Source organism: Juglans microcarpa x Juglans regia, chromosome 3S (assembly GCF_004785595.1).
Source record: "Juglans microcarpa x Juglans regia isolate MS1-56 chromosome 3S, Jm3101_v1.0, whole genome shotgun sequence".
In the NCBI taxonomy this organism is placed as follows: Eukaryota; Viridiplantae; Streptophyta; class Magnoliopsida; order Fagales; family Juglandaceae; genus Juglans; species Juglans microcarpa x Juglans regia.
In genome coordinates this window covers 2195026-2212684 of record NC_054599.1, presented here as the reverse complement: position 1 = coordinate 2212684, position 17659 = coordinate 2195026, and the positions used below count along the sequence as shown (strand labels likewise).

At 38.0% G+C, this 17659-nt stretch overlaps 1 protein-coding gene across 5 annotated transcripts; it reads left to right on the top strand.

Annotated features, from left to right (window-relative positions):
• The first annotated feature begins 1571 nt into the window (after positions 1 to 1571).
• On the top strand, positions 1572 to 15664 carry LOC121257095 (glutamate synthase [NADH], amyloplastic-like). Of its 5 annotated transcripts, XM_041157974.1 has the most exons (23): positions 1572 to 1721; positions 2121 to 2561; positions 2909 to 3028; positions 3559 to 3672; positions 3810 to 3962; positions 4609 to 4709; positions 4818 to 4914; positions 5387 to 5496; positions 6288 to 6391; positions 6526 to 6705; positions 6798 to 7138; positions 7217 to 7281; positions 7383 to 7852; positions 7969 to 8838; positions 9195 to 9349; positions 9697 to 9858; positions 10144 to 11640; positions 12233 to 12451; positions 12799 to 13067; positions 13318 to 13623; positions 13729 to 14020; positions 14500 to 14757; positions 14994 to 15664. In XM_041157974.1, exons 2-23 carry the CDS (start codon positions 2166 to 2168, stop codon positions 15291 to 15293), a joined length of 6579 nt encoding a protein of 2192 aa, XP_041013908.1. In that variant the 5' UTR covers positions 1572 to 1721; positions 2121 to 2165; the 3' UTR covers positions 15294 to 15664. The 5 variants fall into 5 exon arrangements, with proteins under 5 accessions (XP_041013908.1, XP_041013911.1, XP_041013909.1 ...); XM_041157977.1 differs by lacking the exon at positions 1572 to 1721 and having other exon boundaries at positions 2015 to 2561; positions 12236 to 12451; positions 13753 to 14020; XM_041157975.1 differs by lacking the exon at positions 1572 to 1721 and having other exon boundaries at positions 2015 to 2561; positions 12236 to 12451.
• Positions 15665 to 17659: the final 1995 nt, after the last annotated feature.

The following is a 17659-nucleotide window of genomic DNA, read 5'->3' as shown; positions in this document are numbered from 1 at the left end:
ATCTAATCTTTCAACATATAAATGAGCGAGGAAGAATGTAAATAACGAGATAATAATACCAAAACAATTCAATTAATAATACCAGCTTTAATATTATATTAATAACTTGATAATCCGTTAGGCTTACTTTGAAAATAAAGAAATTTTATAAATTAAAATGATTTGATTTGACATTTACCTAAATTTGAATAGAATTTATTATAAAAGTTACATAAAATTTAGTAAACTTGCTGGCCAGAGGTTTGGATTTATCGAGAAAGGTGATAAAAACGACCAGTAGAAATAGCTTGAGCTGGAAGTCATAAATTAGCATTAATTATCCTAATCAGATTAATACTGCTCATATATTTAATATTAAAAAAATAATTTATATAAATTTCAAATAAATAAATTTTATATAATTTTCTATAAAAAAATAGATTCTATTTCAAAAAGATGTAAAAGAATTATTTTTTATTAGTGAGATTAATTTTTACAAAAAAAAAAAAATTAATATCGGAATTGATTGGACAACCCTCTCATTAGTTTTATTTTATTTTTTTTTCGAAGGTGAAGAAAACATTTTCATTTGTTACAATCTAATTACAATTTATCAATAAAATAAAGTAAAAAAATATTATTTCACTTAGAAAATTGTAAATGGATATTTATTATATCATTTTCCTTTTCATTTACTGTTGGCCGCATAAAACAGGAGGCAGGCAGGCTGGCAGGCAAGGATTAATCACTTGTAAACTATTGGCCGCGTATGCCTGTAATGTTGTAATCATCAATGAAAATACCATAATTATCCTATTTCTTTTTCTTTTTTAATTATTGCCACGTTTTCGTCATTCATAGCGTCAGCCTTTTTCTCTTCACCCAAAATACCCCTCCCTCGTAAAATGCCAATTTTCACATAATAAATCAGCTTTTTTAATTTCTTTTAATTTTTCAAAAATCTACTGTTTCATCTTGAAGTCCTTGCCTTTTCATCTAAATAAAATAAATAAATAACACACTATGTTCTAAGGGCATGTTTGTTTTTAGAGATGAGATTAAAGTTAAAAAGTTGAATAAAATAATATTAAAATATATTTTTTAATATTATTTTTATTTTAAAATTTGAAAAAATTAAATTTTTTATTTTATTTTTTGTGAAGATTTGAAAAAATTATAATAGTGAAATAAGATAAGATGAGATGAGATGTTTTTCAAAAATAAACAAGGCCTAAGTCTCCAGTGTCTCCCAAAAAGAAAAAAAAAAATCCCAGGGATTGGACCCACCATGAGCGGCTGTCGCATGCCGCATATGGCTACTAACACGTGGCTATCCCGTAAATTCCAATCTGTCACCTCACCACAAATATATTTAATATATATATATATATGTTTGTATAAAATAAATAGAGATAAAGAATGCTGAGGCCTAAAAAAAAAAAAAAAAAAAAAAAAAAATAAAGAATGCTGAGGTCGGACCGGGCTAATACTGTAATTACACATCTATAGACGTGAGGACTGGTCCCTACCCTTCTGTCTTCGAAGTCTCTATAAAATCCACGTCTCCTCTTGCTCTCTCTCCCCCCTCTCTCTCGGTCTGTACTTTTTTTGTTTCCTCCTCCTTCTGCATTTGCTTTTTTGTTTTGTTTATTTTCCGCATAAGCCGGCTGTTGGTTGGGTTTGCCCTTCCTTCGACCTCGAAAATCTCTGCACGTGACAGGGAGATTCTCGTTTGCCAACTTGTAAAAAGGAACAACATATAAAGATTTTGTTTTGAATTTTTTTTTTTTTATGTTTTAAACCATAAACACTTCTGTTATTTCTTGAAATCAGTTGGATTTTTATTTTCTTTTTACTGAAATTATTCACGAAGATAGAAGAATAAGTCGGCGCTATTATTTTATAGAAAATGAAGTTAGAATATTTAGATTTATGAATTTTTTATTATGAAAAAATTAAATAAAATTATGTGAAAATCTCTAACTCCTTAATTTCTTATATTTTTCGTCCGATTTGTAGGTTTCCGTTTATCCAAACTTTTTGATTTGAATTTTGAATTTCATTACGTATATTCCGAGTTTATACAACTAAGAACTCAAATCTCTCTATAGGAGTCATTTAATTTTATACTCTTACCGTAGATTCGGGAACCCAACCATTATTGAATTCTCGGTGAATTTTCGTAAATGTCGACGAGCTCGAGCTCCTTTCTCCAGCTCCGGGCCGGTTCTTCCTGTGCTCTGCCCTCACTTAACAAGCCCTCAAACCAACAACCGAAACTCAATGTAGCTCCGAGAGTTCCGACTACCCGGTTTAATACGCGATGCATTGCGGCGAAGAAGTCGGTGAATGTGACAGACAAGAGGTTCTTCGGGACGCGATTGCGGGCGCCCGTGTTGGAAAGGGTTCAACTTTGGCGGTCGGACGGGCCCGGAAGGTCGCCAAAACTCAGGGTCGTAGTCCGCTCGGCGTTATCCGCTGTTCCAGAGAAGCCGCTCGGGCTGTATGACCCGACGTTCGATAAGGACGCGTGTGGGGTCGGTTTCGTCGCGGAGTTATCAGGCGAAAGTAGCCGCAAAACAGTAAGAATATAATTTGTATTTTGTATTATGCATGTATGCACGTTTTGATGGAGGGGGATGCGAAACTGTATACTTACTGTGCTTTTAGCAATGAATTTTATGTCTGTATATTTGCATGTAATTAGGTTTCTCTGAGGTCTCTCTTTGTATTTAGATTTTTTGCATGTGATTTCTATGAGTTGTGCTTTTCGGAGATTTTGCGGTTGTTTTTGTGATCCTTCTTTGAGTGTATGTGTGAGTTTTAGTGGGTATCGGTATTAAGGTTGAATATTCCGGATTTGTGGGTGACGGTGAATTTGTGTGTCCTGAGGTTTGTGCTATTGTTGTGTTTTTTTTTTTTTTCGTAGGTTACGGATGCTGTGGAGATGTTACTACGAATGTCACACAGAGGTGCTTGTGGCTGTGAAACCAACACCGGTGATGGGGCCGGAATTCTTGTCGCTCTTCCTCACGAGTTCTATAATGAGGTTTTCTGTTTTTTTAAAGTTACTTTCTTTTTTGTTTTCCCCTTGTTGGTTTCTGTTTACTTCGACAGGTTTTTCTGTTCAGATAAATGTCTTTTCATAGTAGTGATAATAATGCACAAAACTTTTTCTCTGCCTCGGGCCTTCGCTCTTTGCTTTAAATGGCACTGGAAGTATTTTCCACCAATAAAGGAGTCTTTTTCCTTTTGTTAAAATCCTGGAAATACTATCTTATCTACGAGAGTAATTTTTCCCCTTAAATTTTATATTTCTTATGAGGGAACATAAATTATAATCCCACAAATGGATCCTGGGGGACAAATTAGCCTCGAGGAATATTTATCATATTTCTGGACGATCAAATCGAAGTACGTCAGATATCTGTGGTTCTGTCTTTTTAGTATATCTGTGATTCGTAATTAAAGAAATTGGTCTACCTTAGTTGAGTTCGGTTTTTTTCCTAATATTATTCTTACGTTCGTATTAGGGATAGAAAATTCTGTATTAATTGTTCTTGGGGTGCATTTTTTCAGGTTGCCAAGGATCATGGATTTGAGCTTCCACCACCGAAGGAATATGCAGTTGGCATGTTCTTTTTGCCCAAATCCGAGAGTCGAAGAGAAGAAAGCAAATTTGTATTTACAAAGGTGATTTTTGAGTTCGGAAATTTTGCTTTGTTGGATTGAGTTTCATTTCCTACTTCTCTTCGTCTCATGCGTGTTTCTTCTATGTTCTTCTCTTTTGACGGAAATTATTCATGTGAAAACCTTTGCTTGTGTTGAAGGTTGCGGAGTCTCTTGGGCATACCGTACTTGGGTGGCGACCTGTGCCAACAGATAACAGAGGATTGGGGAAGTCTGCATTGCAGACAGAACCTGTGGTTGAGCAAGTGTTCCTTACCCCTATTCATTGGTCACATGTTGATTTGGAGCAGCAGGTCGGGTGCCCTCTCTTATATTCTTCAAGTCGGTTATGTTTAATAAAGTGGGAAAGCATGCTTATTTTGCAGTATTGCTAGGATGAGGTTTTCTAAATCAAATCATAGTCTTGCTTGCCAATCACTTTTTCGAACGAAGCATGTCTCCAAGTAGATAACTTGGAGAAATTAATATGTTAAAAACGATTTGTATGATTCAATGATTCCAACAGTCAAACTAGTAAAATAACTTAATAAATGGAAGAAGCAGGGATTTGATTATTTGTTGTTTAGTTTATTTATTTTTCCTTCTTGTTAATGTTGGAACATTAAGCCCATTTTTGGTTTACACTTCTCAAAACTTTTTTCAAAAAAATTTCCGACTTCAATTCAAACAACATCAATCTCAAAAAATTTCTATTTCAGCATTTCATCCCAACATTTGCCTAGATTTCAATGAAAGTAAAACACCAAAATCAAAACTAACTTTTACAATAACCAAAACAAAACTATTTAAAAAAAATTATATTTAAACAACACTCTAGGTATCCGCTTTCACAAACCCCAATATAGAATGTATTAAAAAAAATTATTCAAAATGTCCTATCTACTCTTACCATAACCAAACGTACCCTAAAATAGCATTCTCCCATTGCTTTCTTCACAGATGTACATATTGAGGAGGGTTTCAATGGTTGCTATACGAGCTGCACTAAACCTTGAACATGGTGGTGCTAAGGATTTCTATATCTGTTCTCTTTCCTCAAGGTGAGCTTTTTGAAAGCTCCATTATTTTCCATAGAATCCAGGTAGCATATAATCTAGGTTCTTTGCTTTTTGCAACCAGATTGTTATATCTTTCCCCTTCTTTTCCAGGACCATTGTTTACAAAGGTCAGTTAAGGCCAGATCAGTTGAAGGATTATTATTATGCGGACATTGGCAATGAAAGGTTTACAAGCTACATGGCCCTGGTAAATATATCATCCATCCACTTCTTTTCTCCCTCTACTAACTATATACTCCAACAAACAGCATGGGAACAACCGGTAACTGAAGAGGTGCAAGGTTGAGGAATGACTTCTGAGGTATTGAGATTTGAATGATCTCTATGTTCTTCCACTCCCTTGGTTACCGTTTGAATTTGGATGCTGGATTAGACACATTGGGTGAGTTGGTAAGAAAGCTTCATTATCGAGATATTCATGCTTGCAGAAACACGGTGCAGCATTCCTTGTGATCGGTTGTTGGGGATGAAAATTTCAATTGAATTGTACGATGGAAATTGTGTTGGTTAAACTAGCTTAGGGTATCCTAGCATTATAGTGTCATGCAATCTAAGCGCCTGAATAGAATTTCACGTGCTGTTTCCAAATCAATTTCTTTTGTGGATATAGTAGATGGGATTGCCCCTGAAAATCTGTTTTCTTTTGATTTATGGTGCAGATACACTCTCGGTTCTCAACAAATACATTTCCCAGTTGGGATCGTGCTCAACCTATGCGTATCTTGGGCCACAATGGAGAAATCAACACACTTAGGGGCAACGTAAACTGGTATATTTTGGAGAAAGAGTTCTTTATGTTCTTAAGTGCAAGCCTTGTTCAATCAGTTTGATGTGATTGATATACTATGGGCACCGTACTTATAAGAAAAAAAAGTACTAGCAGCTGTTGATTTAGATATTATTTCTTAATTTCTTGTCAAGAATGCTTGTTTATGGCTTAAGTTATTAATGATAATGTCATCTCTCAGAAAGCTCATTTTCTTATCCATTTTTGCCATGCTTGTCGCCAGGTAGCCTGGTAAAGGTTGGTGATGTCATTGAATGTTTGCATTGATTAGATGCAATATATTTGTTCTTGAAGTAAATTAAAAAATAATCTTTAAGAAAGGGCAGCTTTTTTATGTGAATCTGCTTGCTTGTTGAGAAATGTAAATGTTAAGTGAATTTTAGGATATAATTGCTATTCATGCTGCTCAATTAATGACTTCTTGTTCAGGCATGTGGCATCTGGAGGATAGGCAAGACTTCTGGTCCTAAAAGTTATATATATTGTTGCATTGTATCAGTGTCGGTGCAAGTAATAAATAAGATCTCGTTGTGAATCCACTTGCTATTGAAGTCAAGTTTGTTTATGACCCCATAACCTTGGTCTAAATGTGTCTCCACTGTCCTACTTTCCAACCACCCGCTATCAATTCAAAAAATTTCTAAAACGTATGAAAGAATTAAAAAGTTGCATTGCTGGCTGTTGATAGTTTATGGTCAAAGCTGATTTTCTTCATTTTTTGTTGAAAAGAATGATGAAAATGCAATGCTGACCCAATTTTACATTGTACTTAGGATGAAGGCACGTGAGGGTCTGTTAAAGTGTGGGGAGCTTGGTCTCTCAAAGAATGAGTTAAAGAAGCTTCTACCTATTGTAGATGCCAGTTCATCTGATTCAGGTGAAGTATTAGCTTGCATCTTGCATCATGTATAATATGGAGTTATATAAATTTAAATGGTGACAGGCATTATAAGGTTACACAGATCATCTTATCATATACTGACGTGCTTTTTATGATTTTTCCTCTATTAGGAGCTTTGGATGGTGTCCTTGAGCTTCTAGTTCGAGCTGGCAGAAGTCTCCCTGAAGCTATCATGATGATGATTCCTGAAGCATGGCAAAATGACAAGAATATGGATCCTCATCGAAAGGCATTATATGAATACTTCTCTGCTCTGATGGAGCCATGGGATGGACCAGCTCTTATAACATGTAAATAGTTTTAAAGTTTTTACACCAACTCAGAAGTTTGCTTCATATATCATCTAAGTTTCTAGCTTCTTATTTGTGTAAATCATTTGCAGTTACTGATGGCCGCTATCTGGGAGCAACATTGGATCGCAATGGGCTGCGACCTGGTCGTTTCTACGTCACCCACAGTGGACGAGTTATAATGGCCAGTGAAGTTGGTGTGGTAGACATTCCACCTGAAGATGTGTGTAGGAAAGGGAGACTAAACCCTGGCATGATGCTTTTGGTGGATTTTGAAAACCATATTGTTGTTGATGATGAAGCCTTGAAGCAGCAATACTCACTGGAAAGGCCTTATAGCGAGTGGCTTAAAAGGCAAAAAATTGAACTCAAAGACATAGTTGAATCTGTTCAGGAATCTCAAAAGGTCAATCCAGTTGTGGGAGTGATTCCGGTAAGTACTTTATGACTGTTCTCCTTGAGTTTCCTTTGTGGATAATTCTCATTTGGTTCGTATACTTTGTAACTTTAGGCATCTGGAGATGGCTTGGAAAACATGGGAATTCATGGTATATTGGCTCCATTAAAAGCTTTTGGGTGCGTAAATCTTTGTCCTGCATATGCTGCTGCATCTTTTATTTTCATTTTTTGCACTTCAAAAGGACTTCATTTTTTCAATTTCTGGCTTCCATATGCAGTTACACTGTTGAAGCCTTGGAAATGTTGTTGCTTCCCATGGCAAAAGATGGTGTAGAAGCCCTTGGATCAATGGGAAATGATACTCCCTTAGCTGTAATGTCTAACAGAGAAAAGCTCACTTTTGAATACTTCAAGCAAATGTTTGCTCAGGTGACAAACCCTCCAATCGATCCAATTCGGGAGAAGATAGTCACCTCAATGGAATGCATGATTGGTCCAGAAGGAGACCTGACAGAAACCACTGAAGAACAGTGTCATCGACTCACACTAAAAGATCCTCTCTTATCCGTTGATGAAATGGAAGCAATAAAAAAGATGAATTATAGAGGTTGGCGAAGCAAGGTTCTGGACATAACTTATTCTAAGGACCGAGGTAGGAATGGACTGGAGGAGACCTTGGATAGGATTTGTGCTGAAGCACTTGATGCAATTAAAGAGGGTTATACCTTACTTGTGCTTTCTGATAGAGGTATCACATTTCTATTTTTTATTTGTTCATTTGATTGCTCAAGTTAACAGGATGCATTCAACAGATACTTAATAGAAAACCTTGTTCTGATTTATTTATTTTTCCTGACTGAATAGCTTTCTCACCTAATTGCGTTGCGGTAAGCTCCCTCTTGGCTGTTGGTGCTGTCCATCAACATCTTGTTAAGAAGCTTGAGCGCACTCAAGTTGGGTTGATAGTTGAAAGTGCTGAGCCACGTGAAGTGCACCACTTCTGTACGCTTGTTGGGTTTGGTGCAGATGCTATATGCCCATACTTGGCTATCGAAGCCATTTGGAGATTGCAAGTTGATGGAAAGATCCCAACAAAATCAAGTGGTGAATTCCACTCAAAGGAAGAGCTGGTCAGGAAGTACTTCAAAGCAAGCAACTATGGAATGATGAAGGTTCTTGCTAAGATGGGGATATCAACTTTGGCCTCTTACAAGGGTGCTCAGATATTTGAAGCTCTCGGTCTTTCGTCAGAAGTGATAGAGAGGTGCTTTGCAGGCACTCCAAGTAGAGTTGAGGGTGCAACATTTGAGATGCTTGCTTGTGATACACTTCATCTGCATGAGTTGGCATTTCCCTCTCGGGGTTTTCCTCCCAAAAGTGCGGAAGCTGTAGCACTGTCTAACCCAGGTGATTATCATTGGAGGAAAGGTGGTGAGATTCACCTCAATGATCCTCTTGCAATAGCAAAGCTACAAGAGGCTGCCCGAACCAACAGTGCTGCTGCCTACAAAGAGTACTCCAAACTTATCCATAAATTGAATAAAGCCTGCAATTTGCGGGGGCTATTAAAATTTAAAGAGGCAAAGGTGAAAGTCCCTTTGAATGAAGTGGAACCTGCCAGTGAGATTGTCAAACGATTCTGTACTGGGGCCATGAGTTATGGATCCATATCATTGGAGGCTCACACAACCCTGGCTATTGCTATGAATAGAATTGGAGGAAAGTCGAATACAGGTTTGTTTCTTTACCCTGTATAACTTCCACATGGTTTTATTTGTAACTAAGGCACTTTTGTTGATGAGTCTGTCAGGGTTTGCTAAATACCATAAATTTTTGTGATGATTGAATCAGGTTGTGGAATGGTTTAATTTTGCATTGCTTACTTGTTAAGAGTCTCATTAAGAATTTTCTTTATTTAACTTTCAGAATATCTTACACATGAATTTTCTTATTTTCTGAAAAAAAAAAACTAAATTCTAGCTTATGATGGGGATTTACTTTTTTAAAATTCAATTAGCTAAAGATGAAAGGTTGTGCCTATCCTAATGATATATTCAACCGACTAATTCTTGCTTTGATTTTTGCTGCAGGCGAGGGAGGTGAGCAGCCATCTCGTATGGAACCTCTTTCAGATGGTTCCATGAACCCAAAAAGGAGTGCAATTAAGCAGGTTGCGAGTGGAAGATTTGGAGTTTCAAGTTATTATCTTACCAATGCTGATGAATTACAAATAAAAATGGCTCAGGTACCTGTTTGATATTTTACAATTGGAATTCCATTGTTTATATGAACAAGTGGCCAGCACTGGGATGGTCCAAATTTGGTCCTTTCCTTGGCACACTGCCATCGGATCTACTATTGTTTTAATCTGATATAATTATATTCAGCTCTATATTTCAATTGGAACAGAGGTTCCTCTTGTTTATGGTTCAACATTCATGGCAGATGCTGCTGTGTCTGTAAAGCACCTGTGGATGCCTTCACATCTTTAAATGATACCAACTTTTGGCATTTGTTGAAGTTAAGTATGGGCTGATTTTGTTAAGTCTCAGTAATTAATATTGCTTGAACTTTGTCCAAATCAATTTGCAGGGGGCGAAGCCTGGTGAAGGAGGTGAACTTCCAGGTCACAAGGTCGTAGGAGAAATTGCGGTCACCAGGAATTCTACTGCTGGGGTGGGACTGATTAGTCCACCACCCCATCATGATATATATTCAATTGAAGACCTCGCCCAATTGATTCATGATCTTAAGGTATGTACAGCTGTTTTTGCACTCACGAGATTGGTTTGTAATGAGCCAAACTTCATGTCTAGTTGAAGGCCATAACAGGCTATATCAGGTGTATCCCCTCCCCCTGCTCTTCTGGAAGGACTTATAAGTTGCTTCTTTGTAGAAATTTTCTTGCCTTTCCCCTTCATTTTGTGTGAGTAATGCTTGGCTATGCTTTCTAGGAGGCAAATGGGGTTTGAAATTTGAGTGCCCTTTGTTCAATAATTGACTTGTGGGCAATCTGATACCTTCCCTTTTGATTTATAGAACTCCAACCCAACTGCTCGAATTAGTGTGAAGTTGGTATCTGAAGTGGGTGTGGGAGTAGTTGCTAGTGGAGTAGTGAAGGGGCATGCCGACCATGTCTTGATCTCAGGTCATGATGGTGGTACAGGGGCCTCTAGATGGACGGGAATCAAGAATGCTGGGCTCCCGTGGGAACTTGGTTTGGCTGAGACTCACCAGACATTGGTTGCTAATGACCTTCGTGGCCGAACAGTTCTCCAGACAGATGGGCAGCTGAAAACGGGAAGAGATGTGGCCATAGCTGCTCTTCTTGGTGCAGAAGAATTTGGCTTCAGCACAGCACCTCTCATTACGCTTGGTTGCATCATGATGCGGAAGTGCCACAAAAATACCTGTCCTGTTGGCATTGCCACTCAGGATCCAGTACTTAGAGAGAAGTTTGCTGGAGAACCAGAACATCTTATTAACTTTTTCTTCATGGTAGCAGAAGAAATGAGGGAAATTATGTCACAGGTAGGATTTCGAACTGTAAATGAGATGGTTGGCCGTTCAGATATGCTTGAAGTTGATAAAGAAGTGACTAAGAACAATGAGAAGCTGGAGAATATTGATCTATCACTACTACTTAGACCTGCAGCTGAGCTTCGGCCTGAAGCGGCACAGTACTGTATCCAGAAACAGGATCATGGCTTGGACATGGCTTTGGACCAAAAACTTATTCCGATGTCCAAAGCTGCATTAGAAAAGGGTCTTCCTGTTTACATTGAAAATCCAATCTACAATGTGAACCGTGCTGTTGGAACAATGCTTAGCCATGAAGTGACTAAACGCTATCAAATGGCAGGGCTTCCTGCAGATACTATCCATTTCAAATTCACTGGAAGTGCAGGTCAGAGCCTTGGAGCATTCCTCTGTCCTGGAATCACGCTTGAGCTTGAAGGTGACAGCAATGACTATGTTGGTAAAGGATTATCGGGTGGCAAGATTGTAGTTTATCCTCCAAAGGAAAGCATGTTTGATCCCAAAGAAAACATTGTAATAGGTAACGTGGCTCTCTATGGGGCAACAAGTGGAGAGGCATATTTCAATGGGATGGCAGCAGAAAGATTCTGTGTACGTAATTCAGGGGCCAAGGCAGTTGTGGAAGGTATAGGTGACCATGGATGCGAGTATATGACTGGTGGTACCGTTGTTGTGCTTGGAAGAACTGGCAGGAACTTTGCTGCTGGTATGAGTGGTGGTATTGCTTATGTTCTTGATGTGGATGGAAAATTCCATTCTCGATGCAATCTCGAGCTTGTGGATCTTGATAAACTTGAAGAGAAGGATATCATGACTGTTAGAATGATGGTTCAGCAACATCAACGTCACACAAACAGCCAGCTAGCGAAAGAAGTACTTGCTAACTTTGAGAATCTTCTCCCTAAATTCATTAAAGTTTTCCCAAGGGAGTATAAACAGGCTCTTGCAAACATGAAAGCAGAGGTAGCTGCATCTTTAAATGGGAATTCTCATCAGGTAATGCTCTTTTGATTGTAAGTAGCATTAACTTTTACTAGGATTTTTACCCGCTCCCTTCTCCCCTTGCTCTCATGGATGTAAGGAATTTTTTTTATGTAGTAACATGCACACAAGAAATTTATGGTTAGCTGGACCATAAATTGTCTTTCGTACTGTTGATTTAATAATGTTATTCAGAACATATAAAGGTTTGGTTTTTTTATTCATGATTTTGATGAGGTCAAAAGGAACTAACCTTAAATAAGTGGATAGTTTTAGTCCGCAAAATGAACTAGTTTTAGTCCGCAAAATGAACTAACTTTAAATGAGTCTTCTCTTGTGCTTCAGCATTTCAGCCACTTTTTATTGGTTGGTTTAGTTTTCTGGTTCACCTAAAAAAAATGATATTTCTTGAACCTGCTAGAACCTTTTTGGAATTTGTGAATTTTTAAGTCTTCATACTTCTTTGTCCTACTATTTTGTGGGGAGGTGGGAAGTAGGGGGTGGGGTCTGGAGTTCACTGGGATACTGCTTTGCTGTTTACTGGAAATTGTTTTATTCAATCTTTAATTCATTTGTTTGATGCGATTTTTGTGTATATATTATGTAGAAGGCAGAAGAGGTTGAACCATTGAAGAGGCCTACATGGGTTACTGATGCTATTAAACCTGGAGGTTTTATTTCTTATGGTCGTCAGGGCGTTCAATACAGGGATCCCAAGATCCGGATGAATGACTGGAAGGAAGTTATGGAGGAATCAAAACCTGGCGCACTTCTCACAACTCAGTCTGCACGTTGCATGGATTGCGGTACTCCTTTCTGCCATCAGGTAATTTTCCCAGTTTGGAAACTATATGCAACTATTTGTGTTCATCTATTTAAAGTTTCACATATAACCCCTAGGGGTTGGCTCAAGTGGTAAAGGCCTTGGGCTTGGGGTATGCTCTCCCCAGGTCTAAGGTTCAAATCCCCTTGGGTGCAAATAATCTCTAGGGGCCATTGGATTGGGGGATTTTCCCCTTGAATTACCCGAGGTACACTTGTGGGAAACTCCTTGCCGAGGGCCTGTGCACCCTCGGGATTTGTCGGGACTCTGTTCCCGGACACCCGATGCCAATGAAAAAAAAAGTTTCACATATGCTTATTGATCACTTTAAGCTCCCTTTTCATTTGCAGGAGAATTCCGGATGTCCTCTTGGAAACAAAATACCTGAGTTCAATGAGTTGGTGTACCAGAATCGGTGGCGTGAAGCATTAGACCGGCTCCTTGAGACAAATAATTTCCCCGAGTTTACTGGCAGAGTGTGTCCAGCACCTTGTGAAGGTTCTTGTGTACTGGGCATTATTGAGAATCCCGTATCTATCAAGAGTATTGAGTGTGCGATTATAGACAAGGCATTTGAGGAGGGATGGATGGTACCACGGCCTCCCCTCAAGAGAACTAGGTGTGCCTTTTCAAAATCTATTGACAAGAAGTGGTATTTTCTTTCAAGTTTTCTATCTTGTTAAATGAGGAGATTCTTTTTCCTTGACTGGTGCTCTTTGAAATGATGTCTCCTTGATTAAATCGTATGCTGACAGATAGTTTTTGTTGTATTTGCCAGTCAGAATAGTCAACTTTTGTATAGAGATTCTGTATGGATAAGTGCCTTACTTCCACCACATGAAAATGATTCAATCTGTATGACTTTGCAGCAAAAGAGTGGCTGTTGTTGGAAGTGGACCAGCTGGCTTAGCTGCTGCAGATCAGCTAAACAGAATGGGTCACACAGTGACGGTGTATGAACGTGCCGACAGAATTGGCGGGCTTATGATGTATGGTGTTCCGAATATGAAGGCTGACAAAGTGGATATAATTCAACGGCGAGTGAACCTTATGGCTGAAGAAGGTGTCAATTTTTTGGTTAATGCTAACGTTGGAACTGATCCATTGTACTCTCTTGAACGTTTTCGAAAGGAAAATGATGCTGTTGTTTTGGCTGTTGGAGCCACAAAACCAAGGTAATTCATAGTAGGTGGAAAGATGGAGATTATTGATTTGTATTCTTGTCGTGCATAATCGCTAAGTTTTGTTTAGCTAAACTGATACTTGTAGAACATGTTCAGAGTTTCTAGTTATTTTTTATGCAGGGACCTTCCCGTACCAGGATTGGAGCTATCAGGAGTCCATTTTGCTATGGAGTTTCTTCATGCGAACACCAAAAGCTTGCTTGACAGCAATTTACAGGATGGCAATTACATTTCTGCCATGGGAAAGAAGGTAGTGGTCATTGGTGGAGGTGACACTGGCACAGATTGCATAGGGACATCTATTCGGCATGGCTGTAGTAGCATCATAAACTTAGAGCTTCTCCCCAAACCACCACAAACCAGGGCGCCAGGCAACCCTTGGCCACAGGTTTTGACTTAATTTTTCCCAATGTTTAGTTTATGGCTAGTGTCAAAGCAGATAATTTTTTCTTTTAGTTTCTATTAATACTGATTGCAACCATTAACTGTGTGATATGTTTATTTCTTGCTTTGCTTCTAGAAATCGAATTTTGTTGATGGTCCTCATCATTAATATTTGCTCAACCATCTCAGTTATTTGCATATTGTTTACATCAACGTCAATGAATTTTGAATGAGATAATGACCTAATTTTTTTTTTTATCAATAAATAAGAATTTTATTGATGATAGTAGGCATAACCCAATTTGGGACATATACAAGAGTGATACCAAAGCATGATTATCAAATGAGATAATGACTATTTGAAAGTATTATAATATATGTTGAGATATTCAGTTTTTAGTGTAAATACGAAGAAGGCAGAAAATGAGGTAGTTATACTAGTTGATGCTCGTGTAATTAGTCCCTTTTATTTTGTGATTGCAGTGGCCTCGTATATTCCGTGTAGACTATGGTCATCAGGAAGCTGCTTCCAAGTTTGGAAAAGACCCAAGATCTTATGAGGTATTGACCAAGCGGTTTGTGGGAGATGAGAATGGTGCAGTTAAAGGAGTTGAAGTTGTACGTGTCCACTGGGAGAAGGATGCTAGTGGAAAGTTTCAATTCAAGGAAGTTGAGGGCTCTAAGGAGACCATCGAGGCTGACCTTGTCCTGCTAGCCATGGGATTCCTTGGCCCTGAGTCGGTTAGTTCCTTTACTTTGCTAGGCCCTTACAATTCCTCTGTAGAATGAAACAAGTGACCAAGTTGAGTTCCTTTCCTGGAGTAAAAGTCTTCGAGGACAAGCAAATTTTGGCTAGTAATATTAGATAAGAATCAAGGAAATGTTGATCCAAGTTATCTTGGGCTGATATTTAGAACCGGATTTGGATGTTTTTTAAACACAGTTGCTCAGTGGTATTCTGCTCTTTGCTTTTCCAGATAATAGCAGAAAAGTTGGGATTGGAGACAGACATTCGATCAAACTTCAAGGCCGAGTATGGCAGTTTCTCAACCAATGTGGATGGGGTCTTTGCAGCAGGGGATTGCCGGCGTGGCCAGTCCTTGGTGGTATGGGCAATATCTGAAGGCCGGCAAGCCGCTGCCCAGGTTGACAAATATCTTGTAAGAGAAGAAAAAGGCCCTGCTGCTAGCCCTTTGATCCGGGATGATCTTACTAAGAGGCATCATGATCTTCCCAAGAGGCAGCAAGACAGCAGCAAATACACTGTAATGAAATAGCTGACCTCAAATTTTCCACCCCACCATTTGAAAGACGATGTATAGAGAAATTATTTGTAAATTGATCTTTCTCATGGTTGCCCACAAGTGATGCTCAACTCCCAGTTCTAGACACAAGGCCAGTACGTTTGCTTGAGGTTGCAAGGTTTTGCAGAAAGCAGGAAGTAGCTTCAATAGTAGTGGGGGGTCGGGATAGGTTTTCATATATTATGTTCAATTTCTTTATTTATAGTTGTTTAGAAGTTTAGTTCATGTGGTTGTTATTAAGAAATAATGTACAGTTCGTTTATGTTCAATTTCAGCATGCTTGAATCTGAATTCTAGCTCCGACCTCTTTTGAGTTGAATAAATTATAATATTTCTTTTTTTTTTTTTTTCAGAGATTTTTGCGAATTTTGGAACTGGATCCATCATATATGGTTTTATAAAACGTCAAAATACAATTTTAATTGATGTGTCAAGTTATCACGTGTTTGGTTTGATCAAATTGACAATTACCTTTTACAATGGAAACAATGTATAATTATTACATCTATAAAAGGATCTTATAAAATTAAACTTACAAATTGATGTGACTCAATATGAGATTTTAGATTTACTTTACAATCTAACGTATCACGTCAAGTTACATTAATTTGTGAATTTAATTTTATAGAATTTGTTTATATACAAGTATTCGACTTGTACAAATAGAAGTAGGGACCCCAACGCTCCATTACAACCTTTACTAGGACTGTTCTTCCAGTCCCAAAAGATCGAAAGTCATCCCTTCCAAGTCACTTGCTCCTGTCATCCTTCCCTCGAAACTCCTTTACATTCCAACTTTTTTAAGTAATACCATAACAGAATACTTTAGAGTTATTCTGCAAATTGATATACATTAGATCCAAAATGTTGATCAATTGCACTTCCATGGTGCTAATTCATCAGAAGCATTCGCCCAACTGCGAAAGGTGATAGGAAGAAGATAAAATCAATGTAAGGATCTATCTAGTTGAAATACAATTGTCTGTACCTCCTTTTGATGAATTGCGTAAAATCAGGTTGTCATAACAGATTGTTTCATAATTTCATTCATATGATTTCCAGCAAATGTATTATATCCAAACAGGGAGCTGGGGCCTTAAATTCTGATTGGTTTGGTACGTTGTTTGTAATATATTTGTTTTGTTATTCTCATTTGCACGTGTATTTTTTGCAGGTTTTTATATTGTTTATGGTGGGTTCTCTTTGTCTTGTACTGTTTTTACCCAGTACGTGTTTTAGTTTTGTACATTGTGTTTGGTTATTTTTGATGCCTGAATTTTGGATTTTATATTTATTTGTATTCCTCAGGTGTCTGGTTGTAACTACAGTTTTCTTCCTTCACAAGTGAGGGCTTTCAATAAACTTGGAGTACCGTCCTCTTATTAAAAAAAATGTATTATATCCAAGGGTCAATTACTGGGCATGATTTTTTCAATAAAATGGTTGGTTCTCTTTGCTCGAGCGGCTTGTCGAGCGCGCCTCGAGCGAACATTCAAATAAACTTGGCTCGAGTGGGGTGTCGAGCGGGACTTGAGCGAACACTAAGTTTTGCATCTCGCTCGAGTGGAGTGTCGAGCGAGACTCGAGCGAACTCTCGGACTTGAGCTTTGCTCAAGTGGTATGTCGAGCGATGTCTAACGAACTTTGGCTCAAGCTAACTATCGAGCCAGCTTTCAGCAAACACATTTTTCAACTCTAAAACCAGTCTCCACATATACCCCAACACTTGAGTGAGACCGGTGTCCATTGTGGTTGAAGAGAAGCTTTCCCTCCCATGGTAGCGTTTGTGGGTACTAGCTGCTGGAACATCTGACCCTGAAACAGTAATGTTTTGAGTGTCCCTACTGTTGGATGCACGTTGAGCCTGAGTTGTAAGATCTGTTCATTGAAAATTATGGCACTCTTCAATAGATATATTTGTAAACACACAAACTAAGAAGCAAATTATCAAAGCAATAAACCAAATGATCTATACTTAAGATTGATATAAACGTTTCAAATCACTGATTCAAGCGTCACACAACCAAATTAAATACATATCGTATCCAATTTTCCATTTGTTTGTGCAATCCACTTTTGGTACTCTTCATTTCCCATATCCTTACAATTTCTTTGAATTGTTTGTTGTTACTTTGCTTGTTTTCTTTCAATTACTATGCTTTATTACTTATTTTTGGATGCCAAATATTAATATTGGAGTAATGCTATACACCACACTATCATTCTATTTTGATCATACTAAGTGGTATGTGGCACATTCATTACTATTAGATTATAAAGAAACATGCAATAAATGATCATTTATTGGTGATAAATGTGCCACATCATACGTAATGGGA